This window comes from Artibeus jamaicensis, unplaced genomic scaffold (genome assembly GCF_021234435.1).
Source record: "Artibeus jamaicensis isolate MK-2021 breed Jamaican fruit bat unplaced genomic scaffold, CSHL_Jam_final contig_264, whole genome shotgun sequence".
Taxonomy (NCBI): domain Eukaryota; kingdom Metazoa; phylum Chordata; class Mammalia; order Chiroptera; family Phyllostomidae; genus Artibeus; species Artibeus jamaicensis.
The window spans coordinates 199,855-224,758 of NW_026521576.1; the positions used below are offsets into that span (position 1 = coordinate 199,855).

General features: G+C 37.9%; 1 protein-coding gene across 3 annotated transcripts in view; it reads left to right on the forward strand.

Annotated features, from left to right (window-relative positions):
* Positions 1–24,904, forward strand: part of SPIN1 (spindlin 1) — a 77,660-nt gene that overhangs the window by 29,277 nt on the left and 23,479 nt on the right. For all 3 annotated transcript variants that reach the window (XM_037132760.2, XM_037132758.2, XM_037132759.2), the window contains one exon: positions 22,749–22,797. In XM_037132760.2, coding sequence (XP_036988655.1) covers positions 22,772–22,797 — 26 coding nt within the window. In that variant the 5' untranslated portion in view covers positions 22,749–22,771. The remainder of the gene's footprint in view (positions 1–22,748; positions 22,798–24,904) is intronic.

Genomic DNA, 24,904 nt, shown 5'->3' on the forward strand with positions numbered 1-24,904 from the left:
GTGGGACACAGCTAACACAGCTAGAAGTTTACACTTTGCATGATTTTTACCCACCCTCAAAACAGATAAGTCAGCCCTAGCTGGGTAGCTTAGTTGGTTAGAGTGTCATCCTGATATGCCAAGATTTTGGGTTTGATCTCCAATTTGGGCAGATAATAGGAAGCAGCCAATAAATGCATAAGTAAGTTGAACAACAAATTGATGTTCCTTTCTCTCTCCCCTTCTTTCTGTCTCCCTCCCCTCCACTCCCCTCCCTAAAATCAATTAGTAAAAAATTTAAAAAATACATTTAGTGGGAGCACAAATAATAGTGTGATCTTACATTACCTTATCTTATTTCTTAGAACATATTATATAAAACTAAAGACAAAGCAGGTACTTTGTAAATTCTACTTGGCCCATTGTTAGAACATGAGGTCATACTGTTTTTCACTGTTATCCTCTTTTAGAAAGATTGCTGACTCTTTGATCAGTATTGATTATAAAATTGTCTTAATCATTCTTCTTAACAAGAAGGGTCTGTTGCTATTAAATCCCTACATCAGTAATGAATGTGCCCCTCGGTGAAGAAAATTCACCAAGGCAGGGGTTTCTTTTTTTTTTTTAAGCAGCAGGAAGCCCAGGTAGGCATTCCACACTTCGTGTGGAGGCTCAGCTATGCCTGTAGTTGGTCCCATCTCAGAAAGGTTAGGGGCTGGGGGGGCTTCAACAGTCTGGCTCCTAAGGTGTCTTTTCAAAGTGGGCCTTGGGGTAGCTGGGCTTCTTCCATGGATGCTCCCAGAGGAAGTGTCTCCAGAGAAACTGAAACAGTTGTGTGGTCTCTTCTGGCTGAGCCTTAGAAGTCTACCAGGTTTACTTGTGCTGTGTTTTTGCCCCTTGAGGCAGTCCATATGCCTGTCCAGGTTTCAAAGGAGGGAGTTGTGCTGTGCTGAATGAGAGGAGCATCAAAGAATTTAAAACTGCCGCTATGGTAAATAGATTGGGTACTGTTTAACATAAGAGTATGAATGATCAATCAAAATAAGAAAATTGAATTTTTATATCCTTTCTATATATCTATTTGAACATATTAGGCATTTGTATTTTTAAAATAACAGGTTTGTATACCTAATGGCAAAGGGCAGCAAATCCTATTATATGGTGTAACTTTTTTTCATATATATTTTCCCCTAAAGTTAGCTTTTATTTTTACTAGTTTACCAAAAGCTGCAGTTTTTCTCCTTTTATGACATACTTTAATCTGATTGTTAGGTACAGGAAATGGTCATAATAAATATCCATGTGCTTAAGACTGAGACCTGACAACAAATTTTTGTTATATTTAATTCAAATGTTTTTAAAACCATAACTTTATTTTTATCGAATTAATAAAAATTCACAGTTGAAAATGTCAAATAATGCCAAACAAAGGCTTATACCAAAAAGTAGGCACTCTATTATGATTTTTAACTTCAAAATTTGTAAATATGAGTATATAAATTTCTTTCGTTCTGACAGTTTCAGATATTATGTATCAACATCTGTTGAGGATTTTGGCTTGTTCGCATAACAACTCCCTCTCCCATTAGCCTCCTGCAGATTTTGGCTAAAATTAAAGTTTTTGTTTCTATTACAGTTACTATATACATAACTGAACACTTTTGAGCCAAGTAATGCAATATGATTAGTCTTTTCTTTGCACTTTTTGTTTTTCTTGGAGTTTAGTGATTGCTTTTTTAACATACTTGCTTAAATTTCTTTGCAGCTTGAAGTCTTTAAACTCTCAAACAGCTATGTAAAACTCCTCTCTGTAATTTTTTTCAATGTTAAATGGGTAATCCATCAGTCCGTGATTTACTTAGAGAGGTGTTTTTAGTGCCTTTCGTTCTTTTCTTACCTGTGTGGATTGCTTTCTTCATACTTCCTTTTTACTGGCATATATTGGATTCTTATTTCCTGGATGCCAGGCCTTTCAAGAATAGTCAGTGAATGAATTGATTGTTAGAGCTGTAAGTAGAATATATGTTGATTCATTCACATTTTTTATTTTTGTGCATGTTTGAAATTGCCTCTATTAGTTTTTAGATACATACAGAAGATAAAGTTGTTTTTGAGACCTTGCCGTGAACATTGTCTTTATTCCACTCTCATGCTCAGTCTTTGGTGGGGTAGTAGATTCCAGGTAGGAAATGACTTTTGATCCAGAATTTTCCACTCACTGCTCCATTCAGTGCTTTTGTGATCCCAGTATTGCTATTTGGGGAAGTTGGATGTCCTCCCTCCCTCCCTCTCTCTCTCCCTCCCTCTCTCCCTCCCTCTTTCCCTCTTTCTTTTTTTCAGTGTGCTCTCTTACTATTTTTTAAATTAATTAATTTATTTCTAGAGGGAGGGGAAGGGAGGGAGAGAAACATCACTGCATGGTTCCCTTTCACATGCCCCCAACCAGGGATCTGGCCCACAACCCAGATATGTGCCTGACTGGGAATCAAAATGGCCATCTTTTGCTTTGCAGGGTGACACTCAACCAACTGAGCCATCCCTGCAGTCAGGGCTTATTTCTGAACTTTTATGTATCCAGTGGTTTTTCCTTCTTCTGTAGAAACTTTTAGAATTGCCTTTTTGTTCTAATCTTTATGACAATGTATGTTTGTGTGGGTCTTTTTCTTTTTTTTTTTAAGGCTTTTCAGCCCTTGGATTCATCCTTTAATTATGTGTAATTCTGTATTACTCCTTTGATTGCCTTTCAGTTTTTCTCTTATTCCTGGAATGTATGCTACTTGGATGTTATTTGGATGGTAATATTTCTGAGGTCATTCTATTTTTTTAACTCTCAATTATTTCTTTTTATCTTCCCTTTTTTTGAGGCATTCACTGACTTTATTTCCCAACCTTTTAAAAAATTTTAGTAAGTGTTTAAAATTTTTAGGACCTCTTTGTTTTGTTCTGTTTATTTATTTATTTCATAGCTGTAAGTAACTTAGGCTGTAAATTGTATTTTTAAAAAGCCTTTCTTCAATTAGCTTTGCCCCTTAGGTATGAAGTTTGTGTTTCACGTGGAGTTTTTCCTTAGATCTCTTTGAATGCAGGACTATTCCCGGGCAGGGCACAGAAAAGTTGATTAGAAGCTGTGTATCTGAAAGTGGACCTTGTTGCCTGGTAGATTTCATGTATATTACTGGAGACTTCCACCTGTCAGTATCTGTGGGTGTTTTTCTAGAAATGCAGTTTCATAGTTCATGTTTGTATGATGAGAATATTTATCACATCTCAGATTTCCTGATTTCTGCCTAACAGTTACAAAGCCATTCTCCTTTACCATCTGTTGAAGTGGCAACCCCAGAGACCACTGTTGGATGTTTAAAACTGGGCTTATTAAATTGCTAAGCAGCAAGGATGTCACCTTGACAGCTTCCCAGGGATATTTCACAAGAGGAAAAAGTGCCCACAGGGAAGGAATGAGTGAATTGGTGGAGTTGGAGGCCACAAGTGTGATGTGGAGGAACATTATTTAGTATTGCTAATCCAAATGAATTTCTGGAACAGATGCTGGTTTTTAGAACATCTGGGTTCCCACAAAGTTAAGTTAAAAGTTGGCAATTTTGGCCCCAATTAGGGTGGATCAGTTTGTTGGGAATTACACAAACCAAAAGATTATGGGTTCAATTCCCAGTCAGGAAACATGCCTGGGTTGAGGTTAGGTCACCAGTTAGTTGGGTTGAATATAAAAGGCTGGTCAGTGTTTCTCGCATTGATGTTTCTCTCCCTTCTTCCCTTCTCTCTTAAAAAAAAGTCGATAATTTTGGACCATGTTTCTGAATGAATTCTGTTAGAACAGTTTAAGTGTGTGTAGGTTTTCTTACCCATCATGATTTAGTACAGTTTATATATTTATTTTTAATATATTTTATTGATTATGCTCTTAGAGTTGTCCCATTTTCCCCCCTTTAATCCCCTCCACCTGCACACCCCCTCCCACCTGCATACATACAAGTTCTTTGGCTTCTATATTTCCTATACTGTTCTTAACCTACCCCAGTCTATTTTCTACCTACCATTTATGCTGCTTATTCTCTGTACCTTTTTCTCCCTCTCTCCCCATCCCACTCCCCCTTGATAATCTTCCACGTGATCTCCATTTCTGTGATTCTGTTCCTGTTCTAGTTGTTGGCTTAGTTTTTGTTTTGGTTCAGTTGTCGATAGTTGTTTATTGTCATTTTTCAGTTCATAGTTTTTGATCTTCAATTTCTTAGATAAGTCCCTTTAATATTTCATATAATAAGGGCTTGGTGATAATAAACTCCTTTAACTTGACCTTATCTGGGAAGCACTTTATCTGCCTTTCCATTCTAAATGATAACTTTGCTGGACAGAGTAATCTTGGATGTAGGTCCTTGCCTTTCATGACTTGGAATACTTCTTTCCAGCCCCTTCCTGCCTACAAGGTTTCTTTTGAGAAATCAGCTGATAGTCTAATAGGAACTCTTTTGTAGGTAACTGTCTCCTTTCCTCTGGTAGCTTTTAAGATTCTCTCCTCTTTCATCTTGTGTAATGTAATTATGATGTGCCTCAGTGTATGCTTCCTTGGGTCTAACTTCTTTGGGACTCTCTGAGCTTCCTGGACTCTCTGAAAGTCTATTTCCTTTGCCATATTGGGGAAGTTTTTCTTTATTATTTGTTCAAATAAGTTTTCAATTTCTTGCTCTTCCTCTTCTCCTTCTGGCAGCCCTATGATTTGGATGTTGTAATGCTTAAAGGTGTCCCAGAGGTTCCTAAGCCTCTCCTCATTTTTTTTAAATTCTTGTTTCTTCTGTTCTCGTCGAATATTTATTTCTTTCTTTTGTTCCAAATCGTTGCTTTGAATCCTTGTTTCCTTGTAGATTGGAAATTCTGATTTCCACTGTTGGTTCCCTGTAGATTTTTCTTTATTTCACGTAATGCAACCTTCATTGCTGCCTGGGTCTTTTTATGCTGTTGAAGTACCCAGTGAGTTTCTGGAGCATCCTGATAACCAGTGTTTTGAACTGTGCATTTGATAGTTTGTATATCTGCTTATCACTTAGTTGTATTTTTTTTGGAGCTTTGATCTGTTCTTTCATTTGGTCCTTTGTGTGTGTGTGTGTGTGTGTGTGTGTGTGTGTCTTGGCATGTCTGTTATGTAGCAAGGGGCCTTAAGTGTTCACCAGGGCAGAGCAACCCATGTTGCTGCCTTGTGAGGCTGTATGAGGGGGAGGGGTCCATGAGGGAACAGTGCCAATGCTCTGTTCTCTGCTGGTTTTCAGTTACTTCCCCTGCTACCCACAATCAAATTGGGCCCTTCTCATGGTGATTCCCAGATGAGTGGGATTGTGTATGTTCTAGGACCTTGTGGGTCTCTCCAGTGAACTCTCTTGTGAGGCTGGGTATTTCTCCTGCTGTCCCCTGCAGGTATTTTAAGTCAGAGGCTTTGAGGCTTTATTTCCTAGTAGTGGAACCTTGGGTTGTGAGGTCTTACTTTGCTCCACAGTTGTTCCTCCTGGTTTATTTGCAGGTGAATGTGGGGTGGCCCAGTCCACGAGCCACCGCCTTGTCTGGTCTGCCTGCCACTGCCTTGCCTGCCCTGGTCCTCTACCCATGCTGCCTTGCCTTGAGTCCTCCCTACCCGATGCCTATCTTCCCGCCTCCTACCTGTCTGGATGAATGTTTTGATTTTGTTGATTTTCTGTTTTACATTTTACTGATTTCTGCTCTTTAACTCCTTGGTTGTCAGACTTCCATACAGTTCAATGTTCTGTCAGTTCTGATTGTTTTTTGTTTTTCTATTTGTTGTTGTCCTTCTTTTGATTTTGGGAGGGGCACAGTGTGTCTGCCTATGCCTCCATCTTGGCCAGAAGTCGATTTAGCACAGTTTAAATAACTGTTTTATGAGTCCTAAAACAGTTTAGTTTGTTAATATGGCTCCATTTCTCTTCTTACTTCAGTCAACAAATAGATGTAGATGCCTAGTAAAGGATCTTGTTCTGTTTTCCATTGAAAAATCTGTGATGCTCGGATGGGTGTTATAATCTACTTTTCATTACAAACTAACATCAGTGCCCATTGAATATATATACCCATCTATCTTCCCTTCTGTTACTTGTGTTTTCCACCTAGCTGTATGTCTTGGTGACCACTTAGCAATATACAAAGATCTTAATGGCTCTGTACAACTACATAGAATTCCATTGTGTACATGTACCATATCAATTAGTTCAGTAATCAGTTCTTTGGGTATTTGGGGTGTTTCTACTTTTCTGCTATTAGAAATAATGACTGCAATGAATAGACTTATTCGTATGTCTTGTCATTGTGTCATTGGGATAGCTGCCCAGCATTACGAATTGAGTCAAATTGTAATTTGTGTGTAATTCTGTGAGATGCCACCAGATTACCCCATATGGGGCATTTTTCTTTCCTCTCTCCCACTGTCTTGCTAGAGTATTTTATTGCCAATAGTATGTTGTTAACTGTATGGATTTTTGTCCATCTGTTGGGTGAGAAATGGTATGTCTCAGTGTAGTTTTAAGTGTGAGGTTGAATATCTTGTCTTGTAAGGGTGTCTTTGGCCTTCCTTTTTCTGTCCTTATCTCAACTATTTCTTCTTTCAGAAGCTCTTAAAAAATGTCAGTTGTTAACCTTTGTGGTACAAGTAATTTATCTTCCCACTGTGTAGTGTCAGCTTCTTGGAGACAACTTCTGAATCCCTGGTCTCCTGCTCCATCTGTATGGGTCTTTGCCACCTTCACAGAAGGTGTAGATTTATGCACTCCAGGGTCATACCTATGGTTTTTTGGCTCCTGCGTATTCATGATGCTTTTCTCTCTTGTTTTCTGAAAAAGTATCCTCCAAAAATTAGATTTGTATGAGATGTGAATTCTGAGCCCTTACATGATTGTAAATGTCAATTTATAATTTTCGTGGGTATAGGGTTCAGAATTATTTTACCTCAACTTTGAAGGTATCAGTTATCTCTCATCTAGCTCAGTGTTTATGGTGTAAGAATAAGTCTAAATACTTCTTCATTTTAGGACTTTTAAAAAATGGACTTAATTTTTTTTTAAAGCAGCTTTAAGTTCACAGCAAAATTGAGCAGAGGGTACAACATCGTCTCTTATTTACTCATTGTCTCCCTAGTCTCCCTCACTGGTAGAGAGGTCCACATCAGAATGTACATTTGCTACAGTTGACACTATACTGACACATCATCAACCACAGTCCAGAGTTTACCTTAGGGATTCACTCTTTGTGTTATAAATTTGGGGGATTTTGACAAATGTGTAGTGATGTGAATCCATCATTATGCTATATTTTAATATCCCTGTGACTATTTTGTAACTGCCAATTTGTACTTCTTTTAATTACTTCAACCACTGGCTTTTTACTGTCTTCCTAGTTTCGCTATTTCCAGAGTGTCATATACTTTCTGTATGATTCCATCAGATTGGTTCTCTTGCTAATATATACTTAAGGTTTCTCTATCTATTCATGGTTTGATACCTCGTTTCCTTTTAGTACAGAATAATATTCTATTGCTTGGATGTAGTGCAGTTTATCTGCTCACTTACTGAAGGGCATTTTGGTTACTTCCAAGTTTTGGCAATTACGAGAAAAGCTGCTATGAATATCCATGTTCATATGTTTGCCTGGACATGTGTTTTTTTTTTTTTTTTTTTTTTTTAGATAAATGCTAAGGAGCATAATTGCTGGATCACATAGTTAAGAGTATGTTTAGTTTTATAAGAAACTGCCAAATTTATGTTCCCACTGGTGATTGAGTAAGAGTCCTCTTGCTCTGTATTCTCTCTAGCATTTGATGTTATTATTTTAGATTTTCACCATCCTAATAGATGTTTAGTGGTATCTCATTATTTTGAGTTTCTATTTCCTTGATGACATATCACATGAACCATTTTTTCATATGCTTATTTGCTGTCTCTGTATCTTCTTTGATGAGGTGTCTGGGAGGATATTTTGCCCATTTTTTAAAATCAGGTCATTTTCTTACTGCTGAATTTGAAGAGTTTTTTTCATATTTTAGATAACAGTCCTTTTTTAAATGTCTTTTGCAAATATTTTTTCCTAGTCTGTGGCTTCTCTTCTTGCTCTCTTGACAGTGTCTTTCACAGAGCACAAGTTTTTCATTTTATTGAAGTCCATTTTATTAATTATATTCTTCATGGACAGGCCCTTGATGTATCTAAAAATTCCTCCACATAACCAACACCTTTTTTATTTTCTCCTATATTTTAGGAACTTTGTAGTTTTACATTTTATATTTAGGCCTTTGATCCATTTGGAGTTCATTTTGGAGGATGTAAAGTCTGTCTAAATTCTTTGTGTGTGTGTGTGTTCTGTTTTAGTGGCATTTGTTAAAAATAAACTTTTTTTGTTATATTGTCTAAGCTTCTTTGTCAAAAATCAGTTAACTATATCTATGAAGGTCTATTCATGGGCTCACTATTCTTTTCCATTGATCTATTTGTCTGCTCTTTCACAAGTACCATACTGTTGTCGTTAGTGTAGCTTTATAGTAAGCCTCAAAGTCAGGTACTGTCAGTCCTTTCAACTGCTTTTTACTCTCAATATTCTATTTGCTATTCTGTGTCTGTTGCCTCTCCATGCAAACTTTAGAATCAGTTTGTTGATATAGTCACAAAATAACTTGTTAGGATTTTGATTGGGATTGCATTGACTCTGTAGAAGAAGGTGGGAAGAACTAACATCTCAACAGTATTATTTTTCTATCTATGAATATGGATAGTCTTTATTGTTCTTTGATTTCTTTAATCAGTTTTATAGTTTACTTCATGTATATCTTGTATATGGGATCTGCAGTGATGTTCCTTCTTTCATTTCTCATTTTGGTGATTTATGTCTTCTCTCTATTCTTAGTTATCCTGGCTAGAGATTATTAATTTTGATCTTTTCAAAGAACCAGTTTTTGATTTTGTTGATTTTCTGTTTTACATTTTACCGATTTCTGTTCTGATTTTTATAATGCCTTTTTCTCTGCTTACTTTGCATTAATTTGCTCTTCTTTTTCTAGATTCCTCAGATGGAGCTTAGATTGTTTTAGATGTTACTGTTTGCCAGTATATACATTCTGCCAGTGTATACATTCAGTGCTGTAAATTTCCTTTCAAACACTGCTTTCTTTGTATTCCACACATTTTGGTAAGGTGTATTTTGATTTAGTTCAAAATATTTTTTAATTTGTCTTAAATTTTTTTCTTTGAACCATGTATTTAGAAGTATGTTGTTTAATCTCCCAAGCAGTTTGGGATTTTCCATCTATCTTTCTGTTACTGAATCTAATTTAATTTTGTTGTTGTCAACATACATGGCATGACTTCTAGTCTTTTACATTTGTTAATGTGTGTTTTATGGTCCAGAATGTGATCTAGCTTGGTGAATACTCCTTGGGAGTTTGAGAAAGGTGTGTTCTACTATTGTTGAATGAAGTAGTTAGTAGATAACAGCTATTCAGTTGAACCGTATCCTACTTGGGATTTGTCCATTTCTTTAATGAATATGTGTGATAGGTTCTTAAGTCTCTGGCTGTGATAGTTGGATTCATCTATTTTTCCTTGTAGTTCTGCCATTTGAGTTTTGTTTTTGTAGTTCTGTCAGTTTTGCTCCCTATAGTTTAATGCTCTGATGTATGCATTAAGGACTGTTATAGCTTATTGGATAACTGACTTCTTTGTCATGGTGAAATGCCTCTCCTCATCGACTTTCTTGCTCTGAAATCTTTATATCTAAAGTGGGTTTCTTACAGACAACATGGAATGTGGTCTTGTTGTTTTTGATGGGCTATGACAGTCTCTTTTTTGGTGTGTTTAGACCATTGATCTTTGTGGTGATTGTTGGATTATTATTTGCCATATTTGTTACTGTGTTCTGTTGCCCTTGTTATTTTCAATTTTTGTCTTTCACTCTTATTTTACCTTTTATGGTTTTAATAGAGCATTTTACAAGATTCCATTTTTTCCTTTGTTTTTTAGCATATCAGTTACCATTGGTCCTTGAACAGTGGGTTTTCACCTGTGCAGATCCACTTACATGTAGATTTTTCGCTGAATACTGTTAATGTATTTTATTTTCTTAATACCATTTTCTTTGTACATTTTAAGTACAAAGAAAAAGAAAATACATTAAGAAAATGTATTTTCTTAATACATTTTCTTTAGTGTAAAAATACAAAGTATAAAACATACTAAAATGTGTATTAATAGGCTGTATATGTTATTGTTAAGTTTTCTGGTTAACAGTAGGCTATTAGTAATAAAGTTTTGGGAGAGTCAGAAGTTAATATGTGGATTTATGACTGCGTGGAGTGTCAGCTCCCCTAACCCCAGTGTTGTTTAAGGGTCAACTGTGTGCTTTTAAAAAACTTTTTTAGCCATAGAATTTGCAATAATACATTTGTAAGTATTTGAGTCCACTTTAAAATAACACTATGGTGTTTCAGTGCTATTAAGAGTACCTTATACGAAGTATTTTCATTCTTTTTCTGGTCCATTTACTAGTACTGTTTTGAACAAAATGTTATCCGTTCAGTTTTAAATAAGAAATCAAAGTTTATTTTAACTTCATTTATTTCATATCTTGGCTATTGTAAATATGCTGCAATGAACATAGGGGTGCTTATGTTCTTTCGAATTAGTGTTTTGGGTTCCTTTGGATATATTCCCAGAAGTGGGATTGCTGGGTCAAAAGACAGATCCATTTTTAATTTTTTGAGGTATCTGCATACTGCTTTTTAACAGTGACTGTACCAGTCTGCATTCTCACCAAAGGGCAAAAGGGTCCCTCTTTCTTCACATCCTCCCCAGCACTTCTTGTTTGTTGATGTTATTGATGATAGCCATTCTGACAGATGTGAGATGGTATCTCACTGTGGTTTTAAATTGCATTTCTCTGATGATTAGTGATGTCGAGCATCTTTTCATATGTCTATTGGCCATCTGTATGTCCTCTTTGAAGAAGTGTCTATTCAGGTCCTCTGTCCATCTTTTAATTGATTTTTTTTTTTTGGTGTTAAGGTGTATATGTCATATATTTTGGGTATTAGCTCCATATCAGATGTATCATTTATGAATATCTTTTCTTGCTCAATAGGTTGTCTTTTTGTTCTGTTAATGGTTTCCTTTGCTGTACAAAAACTTTTTCATTAATATTTTGTTTCCCTAGCCTGAGGAGACATATCCAGATATATATTGCAAAGAGTAATGTCAAAGAATTTACTGCCTATGTTTTCTTCCAGGAGTTACTTGGTTTTGGGTCTTATACTGAATTCTTTAATCCATTTTGATTTTATTCTTGTATATATTCCAAGAAAATGATCTAGTTTCTTTGGGGGGGGGGCATGTATCTGGTTTTTCCCAACGCCATTTGTATAAGAGACTTGTCTTCCACTACATATTCTTGCCTCTTTTGTCGTAGATTAATGACCACATAGGTATGGATTTATTTCTGGGCTGTGTATTCTGTTCCATTGATCCGTGTGTTTGTTTTTAGACAGTTTTTAGACAGTACCATGTGGTTTTGATTGCTGTAGCCATGTAATATAGTTTGATTATCAGGTAGTATGATACTTCTAACTTTGTCCTTTCTCAAAATTGCTTAGGTTATTTGAGGTGTTTTGTGGTTCTATATGAATTTTAAGATTATTTGTTCTAATTTTCTGAAAAATGCCATTGGTATTTGATAAGATGGCATTGAAATTTTTAGATTGCTTTGGGTGGTATGGACATTTTAATGATGTAAATTTTTCCTATCCATGAACATCATTGTTCTCTTAATTTCTTTTTCTAATAGTTTATAAAAATGTAGCTGATTTCTGAATATCAATTTTGTATCCTGCTAGTTTACCGAATTATTAGTTTTAATAGTTTTTGGTGTATTCTTTAGGATTCTCTCTACATATTATAATGTCATCTGCAAATAATGACACTTTTACTTCTTCCTTTCCAATTTAAATGCCTTTTCTTTCCTGTCTGATTGCTGTGGCTAGGACTTTCAATACTATGTTGAATAAAAGTGGTGAAAGTGGACAACCCTGTCTTTCTTCTGATCTTAAGGAAAATGCTTTTAGGTTTTTTTCTAGTGAGTGTGATGTTCTCTGTGGTTTTGTCATACATGGCCTTTGTTATATTAAAGCATATTCCCTCCTATTTTGCTGAGAGTTGTTTTCAAAAATGGATGTTGGGTTTGACAAATATTATTTTATCCATCTATTGATAGGATCATAAGGATTTCATTCTTCCTTTTGTTCATGTGGTATATTACATTAATTGATTTGTAGATCAATGTTGAACCAACTTTGCATCCTGGGAATAAGTTTCATTTGGTCATGGTGTATGATGAGTGTTTTAGTGAATTGTGAATTTGGTTTGCTAATAATTTTGTTGAAGATTTTTGCATCTATATTCTTCAGGGATATTAGCCTATAATTTTTTTTTGTAGTTTCTTTGTCTAGTTTTGGTATAAGGGTAATGCTGGCCTTGTAAAATGAGTTTGGGAGCCTTCACTCTAACTTTTTGGAATAGTTTGAGAGAGATGGGTATTTTTATTTGAATGTTTGGTGAAAAATAACTTGTGAAACCATTTGGTCCAGCAGATTTGTTTGTTGGGAGGTTGTTTTTGATTACTGGTTTAATTTTGTTAGTAGTCATTGGTGTGTTTGGTTTTGTTTTTTTTGTTTTTGTTTGTTTTTTAAGATTTTACTTATTTATTTTTAGAGAGATGGGGAAAGGAAGGGAGAAAAAGAGGGAGAGAAACATTGATGTGCAAGAGAGACATCAGTTGGTTGCCTATTGCTCACCCCCAGCTGGGGGCCTGGCCTGCAACCCAGGCCTATGCCCTGACTGTTAAGTGAACCAGCAACCTTTTGGTTCCCAGGCCTACTCAGTCCACAGAGCCACGCCAGGCAGCAGTCTGTTTCTTCTTGATTCAGTCTCAGAAGGTTGTATGTTTCTAGGAATTTATCTATTTCTTTCAAGTTCATTTGTTGGTATATATAATTGTTCATAGTATTACCTTATAATCCTTTGCTTTTCTGTGATGTTAGTTGTCTTTTTTTTCATTTCTGATTTTTTTATTGGGCCTATTTTTGGGGGATGAGTCTGGCTGGTCCAAAGTTTATCAGTTTTGTTCATCTTTTCAAAGAATGAGCTCTTGATTTCCTTGACCTCCTACCCTCCCTTCCCCTCTCTTTTCTCCTTGGTTTTTTTCTCTATTGCATGTACTTCTGCCTAATTTTATTAGTTCCTTTCTTCTACTCACTTCAGGTTTTACTCGCTCATTTTCTAGTTCCTTTAGGTGCAAATTTAGATTGTTTTAAAGAGATTTTTCTTCTTTCTTGACACTGCTATAAATTTCCCTTTTAGAACCGCTTTGGCTGCATCCCATAGGTTTTGGGGTCATTGTGTTTTTAGTTTTCTTCTTGTGATAGATTTCTAGCTTCATACTATTGTAATTGAAATATTGCTTGATAGGATTTCAGTCTTCTTAAATTTATTGAGTTAAATCTTGTTGAGATTAATTTATTATTATGAAATACCCTTTTTAAATTTATTTTAGAGAGGAAGGGTTGGGGGAGAGAAACATGGATTTGTTTGTTGTCCCACTTATGCATTCCTTGGTTGATTCTTGTTATATGCTCTGACCTGGGATCAAGCCACAATCTTGGTGTATGGGGATAATGCTCTAACCAACTGAGCTACTAGGCCTGGGTTGAATGCCCTTTTTTTTTTTTTTTGTCTCTTATTAACAACCTTCATTTTAAAGTCTCTTTTACCTCAAAGAAGTATGATTACCTCAACTTTTTTTTGCTGTTAATTTTCATTTTCATGAAATACCTTTTTTCATTCCTTTTCTTTCAGCCTGTATGTGACTCAGTCTGAAGTGGGTTTCTCATAAGGCAGCATGTGTACATGTCTTTTTTAAAAAACAAAAGTCTATCCAGCCACTCTGTTTTTTGATTGGAGCATTTAATCCATTCACATTTTAAGTACTTGATAGGTTTGTAGTTATTGCCTTTTTATTGTTTTCTGGTTGTTCCTCTGTTTCTTTCTGGTGGTTTCTCTGTTTCTTTCTCTCTTAGTCTCTTATATATATAACTTTTTTATTGTTGTTCAAGTACAGTTGTATGTATATAACTTTCTTTAGTGTCGAGTTTCGATTCTTTTCTCACTTTTGTATACTGTTAATAGAATTATGGGTTGTCGTTACCATGTTCTTCATATACACCCAGCTATATTCAAATATATTATAAAATCACTACACTTTTATTCACTTTTGTTTTTGGTTTGGGTATTTTTTTTTTTTGGTGTGTTTATGTCTATCCCTTAATGTATTGTTTTTATTATCCATGGTCTTCCTACTTTTATCTTTCAAACTTTGTACTAGTTTTATAATTAGTTGGCCTGCTGCTTTTACTGTTTGCTTTTGTCAGTGAGAGTTTTTTCTTTCCTAGTATTATTCCTGTTTTTGGTTGTTTTTACTTAAAAAAGTCCCTTTGACATTTGCTTATTCTTACCTGGGAGCCTCTATCTTTCCTTTGATTCTAAGTGTTAGTCTTGCTGGATAGAGTAATCTTGGGTGTAGGTCTTTGCCTTTAACTACTTTGAATTTTTTGTGTAAAATTTCCGTTGAAAAGTTAACTTGTAGTCTTATGGGAGCATTCTTGTATGTATCTAACTGGTTTTCTCTTGCTACTTTTAAGGGTCTGTTTTTGTCTTTAACTTTTGGCATTTTAATTATGATGTGTCAGTGGGTGGGGTTGACCCTCAGGCTGACAGGCTGTGAGGGCTGGCCTTGACAACAGGGAACAAGCTGTTTTGAATGGGCTGACCCCACAGAGTAGCAGGCATTGCTGTAATGGGGCTCTGGTGCCATCAGAGTCAACCCTTGGGTCTTTGTAGCTCTTGTGTGATCTGAAGCTGGCCACCAAGTGTGTTGGGACTGCAGCCTCTTAGGAGGGGCTCCAGTGCATTCCAGGTTCCGCCACTGATTGTGCCAGGCTTGGGGCTGCTTAGTAGGAGCTATAAAGATGTCTGTGGTAAGTTGCTTCTTGTGCTGGAAATCGCTTGGTAGAGGCTGTGCTGTGAACTGAAGCCAGCAGCCACAAGTGTTGGGTTTGTGGCTCCTTAGTTGAAGCTACATAACAGGCCAAGACTGGTCATTTCTTTTTATTTATATTTAGAGGGAGAGAGAGAGAAAGATAGAGGGGAAAACATCAATGTGTGGTTGCCTCTCACACACCCCCAACTGTGGATGTGGCCTGCAACCCAGGCATGTGCCCTGACTGGGAATTGAACTGGCGACCCTTTGCTTCACAAGCTGGCACTCAGTCTGCTGAACCATACCAGCTAGGGCTGGCCACTTCTTATTCCAGGCTTAGGGTCACCTGATGGGAGTTACAATGCAAATTGAGACAAGTTGCTACTTATGCCGGGCTTGGGTTTGCTTAGCAAGCTACAAGGGACACTGAAGCCAGCTGCTGCTAGTTGGTGGTGGGTGGACCTTTGAAAGATTTGGGGGAAGTTCATAGCACTAGTCCAGGTGGGCTGCTTATATGGAGAAGCCACTAGAAAGAAGCTCTGTCCAGAGTTGGATGGAATGTCATCTCTGGAGAGTCAATGAGGGTGTGGGGAGCAAGCAGCGTTAGCCAGGTTAATAGAACAGAATGGATCTGATTCTCACCTCTCCTGGACTGGCTGGGTGGAAGGAGAGCTCCAATAAAAGAATGAACAGTGTGGTGTGCCAGCACTTCCATTCTGTCTCTTCCCAAGAGAGTTTCCCTCACCCCTGCCCCTCCAGCCTTTACTTTGAAGTTAGTGAGTTCAGGTGTTCCCCATGTGTTCCCGGTACATTTGAGCTGCTGCTTTGGAGCTTAGAAACAGTTTGTAAACAAGTGAGTGTGCACTGGCCCTTTAAGAGTAGAGTGTCTTGGGAGTTCCAGCCAAGATGGAAGTGTAGGTAGACACACTGTGCCTCCTCACACAACTAAAATTAAGGACAACAAAAATTTAGAAACAAAAAAACAACCAGAACTGGTAAATGAGCTATACAGAAGTCCGACAACCATTCATCTAGACTGTTAAGAGGGGCGGAGTCGGCTGGCAGAGAGGGGTTGCAGCAGGAAAAAGCGATGGCTGGCGGCCCTGGGCTTGGGGTGGCAATGAGCAGACCAGTGAGGTGCTCAAGGCAGCTGGCTGACCAAGGTCACACATTCGGCCGCAGATAAACCAGATGAAAACGGATAGCAAGACAGACCGTGCAACCCAGGGCCCCAGCCCCAGAAAATAAAGCCTAAAAGCACTGACTGAAAACACTTGTAGGGGCTTGAGGTGCCAGGAGATACAGCCTCACAGGAGAGTTTGTTGGAGAGACCCACTGGGTCCTAGAATGTACCCAAGCCCACCCACCCAGGAACCAGCAGCAGAAGGGCCCAATTTGCTTGTGGGAAATGGCAGAGGGGGCTGAAATCTGAGAGAGAGTGGAACAAGCACCATTGTTCCCTCACTGACCCCACCCCCACATACAGCATCACAACCCAGCTACTGTGTCGCCCCACCCTGGTGAACACCTAAGGCTCCTCCCCTCAATGTAATGGGCTGGATCAGACTCCCCCCCCCCCCCCCCGCCAAAAAATGGCTCAAACGGAGGAACAGATCAAAGCCCAGAGCCAGTATATCTAAGCGACCAAGAGATAGCCAACCTATCAGGTGCACAGTTCAAAACACTGGTGATCAGGATGCTCATAGAACTGGTTGATTTTAGTCACAAATTAGATGAACAAATGAAGGCTAAACTAAATGAATGAATGGAAATGCACAGGGAACCAATAGTGATGGGAACAAAACTGGGACTCAACTCAATGGAGTGGACCAGAAGGAAAAAAGAAACATTCAACCAGAACAGAATGAAGAAACAAGAATTTTTTTGGTCCCAGGCCATGTGACCAAAGGGAGCACCCCAAGCCATGTGGTCCTCTTCTACCAAAGCTGCATGGGTCGGCACTCTGGCCAAACCATGTGGATCTCTTTTCTTGGCAAAGCAAAGAGGGGGTCCCACGTGGTACTACCCCTAATGGCTGCTGTGTCTGAGTTTAAATCCCCGTGAAATCTTCCTCTGTACCCCCATTTCTGACTCCTCCTATAGTCTGTTACCCTGCCAGCATTCCTGTATTATTCCAAGTTTACTGGGCTGCCATCGTGAGTCTGGGCAGGTATGGCCCCATGTCATGGAGCCAGTCCTCTCCCAGCTCCCACACAGGTGCTGTATAACTTGAGGGACCTGTGCCCTCAGATACATCTTGGGGGGGGTGACTTCCATCCCCTTGGCTCCAAGCATAACCACATCTAAGGGAACAGCCAAAGGCTATAGATATGTTAAATAACCATGCCATGGATTAGCTGCAAGGCTGTGGCTATACAAAACAGCCCTGCAGGTTCCTGCTCCATGTGTCCCTTCCCCAACTCACACCTGTGGGGGAAGGGGTGAGGACTTCATATATGTCTTTCCAGTATTTCCTAGACATCTTGAGTTCTGGACCCCATTCCAAATCCCTTTTTGCCCCCACCCCCGGCTGTACCCTGTATCATTCCTACCAGTTTTGATGTGGCTTTTTCATTATATCTATCTTTATAGAACTTCTGTTCAACTGGTATTCATGTGGTTCTTAATGATCGTTGTTCTTATACCGTAGTTGTAAATTTGATGTGATTGTGGGAACAGGTGAGCCATCCTGACCAGAAGGAAGTCTGATTTTCTACGTTTTCATTATAATAAATATATATACCTCCCCCCACCCCGCCCTTTCGTCATTTGCCCTGCTTTGTGTTCTCTGAGCTTCCTGAAACTGTGGTTTGGTGTCTGACATTATAGGTCATTAATTGCTTCAAATATTTCTGTTCCTTTATTGTTTTTCTGGCATTTTTATTATGCGTATGTTATACCCCTTGTTACTGTCCCATGGTTCTTGGATATTCTGTTTTGTTTTTTTCCTGCCTGCGTCTTTTTTTGTTTGTTTGCATTTCAGTTTTGGAGGTTTTTGTTGACATATTCTCACACTCAGAAATTATTTTCTTAGTAGTGTTCAGTCTGCTGAGTTTATCAGAGACATTTTTCATTTCTCTTCTTTTTCATCTCTGCCATGTTCTTTTGATTTTTCATGTAATTTTTATGTTTCTGCTTACATTGCCCATCTGTTCTTGAGTGCTGTCTACTTTTTTCCTTTGGGCTCTTACTATATTATTCATAAGTATTTTAAATTTCCAGCCTGATAATTCCAACCTTCTTGCCATAGCTAAAGCTGGTTAAGATGCCTGCTCTGTCACTTCAGACAGCTTTTTTCACCTTTCTTTTTATATGTTATTTATTTTTAAAGAGGGGGGAGGGAGAGACAGAGAGAAACATCAATGTGTGGTTGCCTCTTGCACACCCCCTGCTGGGGACCTGGCCCACAACCCAGGTATGTGCCCTGACTGGGAATCAAACCAGTGACTCTTCGATTTGCAGGCTGGCACTCATCCACTGAGGCACACCAGCCAGGGCTGCTGCTTTTCCTTTTAATACACCTTATAATTAATTATTTGATGAAATCCAGACATGATGTACTGAGTAAAGGAATTCTAGTGAATAGGCTTTTAGTGAGGTAGTGGTTAGATGTATATGTGTGTGGAGGGGTACATTCTATAGTGATATGATTTGGTCTCTGTCTTTCAGTGAGTCTGTACCACTGACTGTGACCTTCACAAGCGCTCCCCCTTTTGTGGGACAGAACCGAAAGGGGGCTGATTTTAAATTTCTCTTCACGTAAGGGGACCACCTGAGAGAGCTGGGTATTTTTCCCTATCCTCGTCTTAGTTAGTGTCTGATAAAGTAGTTTCTTTTGAGGGTAGGCCCCTTGAGAATAGAATGCTGTGGTATATTTCAAAAGGGGCACTTCCTTCTTCCTCTGCTGGAATCAGGAGGGGATCTTTCTATGATCGTCACTGTGAGGAGAACCTGGTAGAGAATTCCTAGAGGTAAAACTCACAAAAATTTGGCTCCCTTACCCCATCTCTCCCATGACTGGGTTCCCTGGAGTTTTTATCTCTTACACTTGTCTACACTGAGTTTCCAGCTGTTGGTCAATTACCTTTCAGGTTTTCCTGCCCCAGTACTGGTTGCCTGGAAGTATCTGAATGAGTTGTAATTCTGTATATGTGCACGTCTGTTTCTCTAGTTTTGGAATCAGTGATTTGCCCTGTGACCTCACCTGTGTGACCATTTTAGAAAGAGTTACTGATTTTTTAGCTTGTTAGGATGGAGTAATGACTTCTAAGCTCTTAATGGACTGAACTGGAAATAGGAAGTTTTCTCTATTCTTTTTCAGAAATTTTCAAGTGCTCTTGTTTCCTTTTTATAATTTTTTGTTCTCGTTTACAACTATAATATCTTACGTTCCTTGAGGATAACAATTATTTAATCTTTGTAGCTCTCGGACCATTTTGGGAACAGTGGTGCTGCTTTTTCTCCATCTTTCTTAGTTGTACCACTGAGGTTTTGTTTATGTGACTGTTCATCTTTGTTCATTCCTAAAAATTAAGGATGAACTACTAATGGCTTACCTTTTCCTGTGTGATCAATAGGAAATTGTTTCTGCTATGGTACTCTTCTAAATAGGAAAATCAACTTTGTGGGGATAAGTGGGACCTGATTAGCTTTGCCTAGGATTCAGGGACAGGGATGGTGTGTTATGCTGGGGCTGCACCAAGTGCTAAGTAAAGTCAGCTGCCCTTTCCTGTATAGTCAGGAAAGGGAAGGGAGGTAGGGGATCCTGATGCCTGGTACAGTGCTAGTAGAACTTGATAGAATTCTCTATTTCCCCATCTGCTTTTGCATGTCTTATCTCCTCATACTAGTTGTGTAGAAATTTAGATATGTTCCAGGGATCCTTAGGTAGATTTGCTCTGCAGTCTGTATCTTTATCCATGAGCTGCCCACTTTGAATTCATGAAGACATGCAAGGTGGAGGTGGATGGGCATGGCGTTCTCAGCATCAGGGCTGTGTCCAGCCATCTCTATTTGTGCACTGGAATGGACAGTCTTATGCTGGCCATTTGGCCATATCTCCTTCTTCAGTTAACTTTAAAATTGCAAATGTAGCAGTAGTGCAGAAATGTTTGTTTACAAAATGGTCACTTTAATCTAAGGCCAAGGAGAGAGAGAACTCAGAAGCCTTTCTCCTCCCCACCCAGGGAAACTTCTGAGTTTATGATAAAAAGTCTTTTGTTTTCTTTATATTCTTGTTACCTCGTTACCTAACATGAATTTTTATCTGTGTGATAAGTACTACTTTTACTGTATTGTAGTTTTCATTTTTTTTAATTCAAAATAAATTGAATCTTTATTGTGATTTTGTGTTTGAACAATGGATTTTTTAAGAAGATTGTTTAATTTTCAACACTAAGGTCTCTGCAAATATCTTACTTGTTTTTAGTTTAATTCTGATGTGGCCAGAGAACATAGTGTATTTTGCCATATGTAATGCATACTTTTTTGCCCAAATTATTGAGGAAAAAAAGATGTGCTTTGTTTGTACATGGCTATAATGATTACATACCATGGATATAATGATCCCGTGTATAATGTACACAAGACCATTGTTACATGCTATGCATGGAAAAAATATGGTAATTCATATGATTTCAGGTTGTTTTAAGTGTATTGAGGGTTTGCATTGTGAGTAACATATGGTACATCTGAGTTAATGTCCCATGTGAACTTGGGAGGGGAAAGTGTTTTGGCATTATTCGATTAGCACTCTGTAAATGTAAACTAATTGACCGCTTGTGATGGTCATGACTTCTATATCCTTTTTGATTTTCTATTTGTTATATTAATTACTAATAGAAAAGAGTTTTTAAATCTGTAAGTATGGGTGCTTCAGTTTTTCTTGTCAATTTTGTCAGTTTTTGCTTTATGTCCTTCAGTTTTGAATTAGGTTCAGACCAATTTATGATTGTTGTGACTTCTTGAATAATTGACCCTTTTATCATTTGAAATAACCTTTTTGTTGTTCCCTGAGGTTAACTTGTCTGATTACTATCTTTTTTCTATGGTCTCCTCATTGGTTTATTTCAACTATGTATGTTTAATTGATGCTGGTGTGGAGAAGTATTTTTGCTGTTTATGGTATTCTGAATCCATAAGGTTAATTTGTTTGTTCTAGCAACATCTTAAAGATATATAGTGCACTGTCCTATGACTTATATTGTTTCTGACAGCAAATCTGGAATTAGTATTTTATGTCTCCCTATTTGTAATGTCTTTTTATTCTTGGCTGTTTTAAAAAGACTTTGCCAGTGGTTTTCAGAAACCTGACCAGGATGTGACTTAGAATGGTTTTCCTTGTTTTTTATCTTTCTTGGGCTGTGTCCAAATACTTATCACATCTGGAAAATTGTTGTCATTATGTTTTTCAGATTTGTTTTTTTCTTCATCCCTCTGCCTTCTCTTTTGTGGAGTCCAGTTTCATTTATGTTATGTGTCCAAGCTGTTCATTTTCCCAGTTTTTGTTGTTGTTGGTGGTGGTGGTATTCCATTTTGGATACTTTTTAGTACAGTGTTTGAGGTCCATTGATCAGCTATTGATCACATTGTGATTCCTTTTAGAAATTTTAGATCACATATTTTTCTCCAGTTCCATTTGGTTTTTTGGTGGGTTTTTTTTTTTTTTTTGTACTGCCATTTTCCTATTTAAAGTGTTTGTGTTGTTTAGGTATCTGAGCATATTTATTACATTTCTTTGCACCTTTTCATGCCTGCGAATTACACTGTTTTGGTCATAACCTACTTGGTTATAGACTTACAGTCTGCCACTGTTTTGTATGTATAGCGATTTTTGTTGGGGCATTGGATGTTTGAATTTTGTTGTGGAGTCGATTTTTGTTGATGCCTATTACTGATTATTGGAGTTTGTTCTGGAAACAGATGCTAGGATTGGTCTATGTTAGGGCTATTTTTCTTAGGAGTACCTTTTATTGTTTTTTACTGATTTCCCCATGTGTTTAGAAAGGTGGCTAGATGGACATGGAACAACCTTCATGCCTTTGCAGTTTAGCATCTTAAGCTGTCCCTCCACTTGCCCCACCCCCTGCAATGTTTGAAGCCTCCATCCACTGAGATCTCATTGCCAGCATTCTGTCCACAATTTTCAGCCACCTTATCCTCTCCCCAGCTTCAGTCTGACTCTCAAAAAGCAATGTTCTTGGTTTCACATGGCATCATCCACAGTTGTTCAAAATGCCATCTGGACCAGTGCAGGATACCACCTGGCTTTTAGCTCCTTGGTCTCATAGTCCTCTACAACTTGTCTTTGCAGTGCCTGAGTGTAGATGTTGCATATTTTTTGTCCTGGGTTTTAGTTGTTGTGTGGCAGAAGGACAAGTTTTGTAACTGTTAGTACTTTATTACTTGGATTGTCTTTTTTTTTAATTGTATTTCTTGTCCACATGATTTTGGTTTTGTGTTTTATGGCAGTTTGGGGAAATGAACTATTGTTCATCTTTTTATCTTCCTAGAACCCCTAATATCTCCTTTTTGAAAGTTCAGTAAACAAATGCCTTTCTCACATTGGTTGTTTACAGTTTATTTTCATTTCATGCTTTATATCTCAGCTTTCATAAGTAAGTTTTTTCTTGAGTTTGAACTATTTTTTTAATCCAGTTTTCATTGACTTACACTCACTTCTCTTTTAGGCCATGCTGGTGTATCTGCAAGCATGATGAAGAAAAGGACATCCCACAAGTAAGCAATTCTGATGAAACTTGCTTTCAGATAGCAGGTTGTGGCCTTTGGTTACATGGGATATAACATCACCCATGTGAGACACTCTCCTCTGTAAGTGAGGTCTTTGTTCACAGCTGCCAGCCTCTCACATAACCTTCACTGCACACTGAGTCGTGGCTGAATCATATCTCTGATGACTCCCTTGTTGGCCTGGCCTAGGTGTGCCTGGGTCTGTCCTTCATTCAGCCTTTAAAAGCCTCTGGGTCACAATTTCCCCTCCAACTTGATGGGAGCTGGACTGAAGCAAGAGGTATCCTTTGTGGCAGGTGCATCCCGACCCTTTCCCATTTCTCTTTGGAAGGGCTTCCCTCTTGGCATGCAGATTCCTCTCTGAGTCTTGGATCCACTGCTCAACAAGGAGCTTCTTGTAGACAGAAGCCATAATTCATGCTTGAGGGCCTGGCTAGCACATTGCCTGGCACACTCACTGCTTCGTAACATTTCAGATGAATGAAGAGCTTGTAATTTAGAGAAAGCATATGCATGTTGAAAGAGAATTAAGTAGCCATGTAAATTTAATGACAAATGTGTTACAGATCCTAAGTTTTATAGGTTCCAGACTACAGAAGTCACTTTTTTCTCCCTCAGATTGTTTTTTGAGTGTAATGTAATTGTGTGCAAGGAGAAAATTGAGATACTATCTTCCTGTACTATATTATATTTAACAGATTTCACAAATATCCACCAGGACTGGTTACTGCTACTATACAATGTAAACCACTCTAACAAATCAATTCTGATAGTATGAGTCTTAACCATAGATTCCTTGACCCTAACACCTCCTTATAGCAGTTATTTCCAAATTATTCCTATTGTTAGGCTTATGCCCTTGTTCACTCACCATAGTGGTTGAAGAGTGTGATAGGTCTCTGGGCTGTTATGGAAGGTTCCTTTTAGTAATTGTTGGTGATTCAAGTGAACCTGTGTCCATTTAAATGAATACATTTAAAAGAATACATGAATACAAACACATCATGAAGTGTCTGTGATATTTAGTTAAAGAAATGACATGGAAAGTAAAATTGTGAAGGTAAGTATTTTCTTATGTTCTTGAGGTTTGATGAAGTTCTTAATTTGATTTTATTTCCCATCACTGTCATGGCTCTGCCATATCCAGTGATCTGATAACTGAGATAATATGTCTGTGCTCATCATCCTAATGTTACCATAAGTGGTTAAATCATTTCTTGGCACAAATAGAAGGCAATGATAAAAACTTAAATATAGTGGAGAATAAAAGCAAATTACACATTAACTTTATAAGAACAGAAGAGTTCATTAAAATAGATTTTGCTGCTTAGGTTAAAATAAATGCCTTTGAGAATGTGTACATTTTGTTTTATGCATTTTTGCATATTTCCAGGTAGAGGATTTTAGGCATTCATGGATCCAAGCTTTTGGGCCCATTATTAGTGTATTTTCAGTGAGAGAGATTCCATGTGCCTCATCCTAAGTTGTATTGTTTGTTAACTCGTGGCTTTGATATACTAGTTACCTTTTCCTTTGAATACACAAGGAATTAACATGTACCTATTAAGATTTTGCAATTCATATGTGTACAGGCTAAAAGGATCATTAATCCTATGTGTTTTGTGATGTGGGGAGCTCCCATCTAGTGCTTTAATAGAAGGTGCATTGTGACTAGAAGAAGCCTTGAACATGTTACTCTGTAGCAAAAGAGAGAATTTGAAATAAAAGAAAAGTAACAATGTTTTCCTAATCTCAATACAAATATGAAGATGGGTAGAAAGGAAAAAAAAAGACCAAAACAATAATTTCCTCTATTCACCAGTGGTAGCTGTTAATAGTTGCCTTTGGAGGGGTAGGCAGGGTGGTGCTGATTGAGAGGCCCCTACATAGAAGCTGGCTTTGAAGCAGGAACTAGACAGGCTCAGTGATGGGCTCATCAGGTTCCTTTGTCTGCCTGGCACTCAGTTTACTCATGGCTAAAATCAGTGTTGGATTAGAATCATGGGGTTTTCAGCTTTTAGCATAGTCTGCTTTCTACAAATGAAATGTTCATGGAAAAGCAGAGCTGGAGCCTTACTCTCCCCTTGCCTGCCAC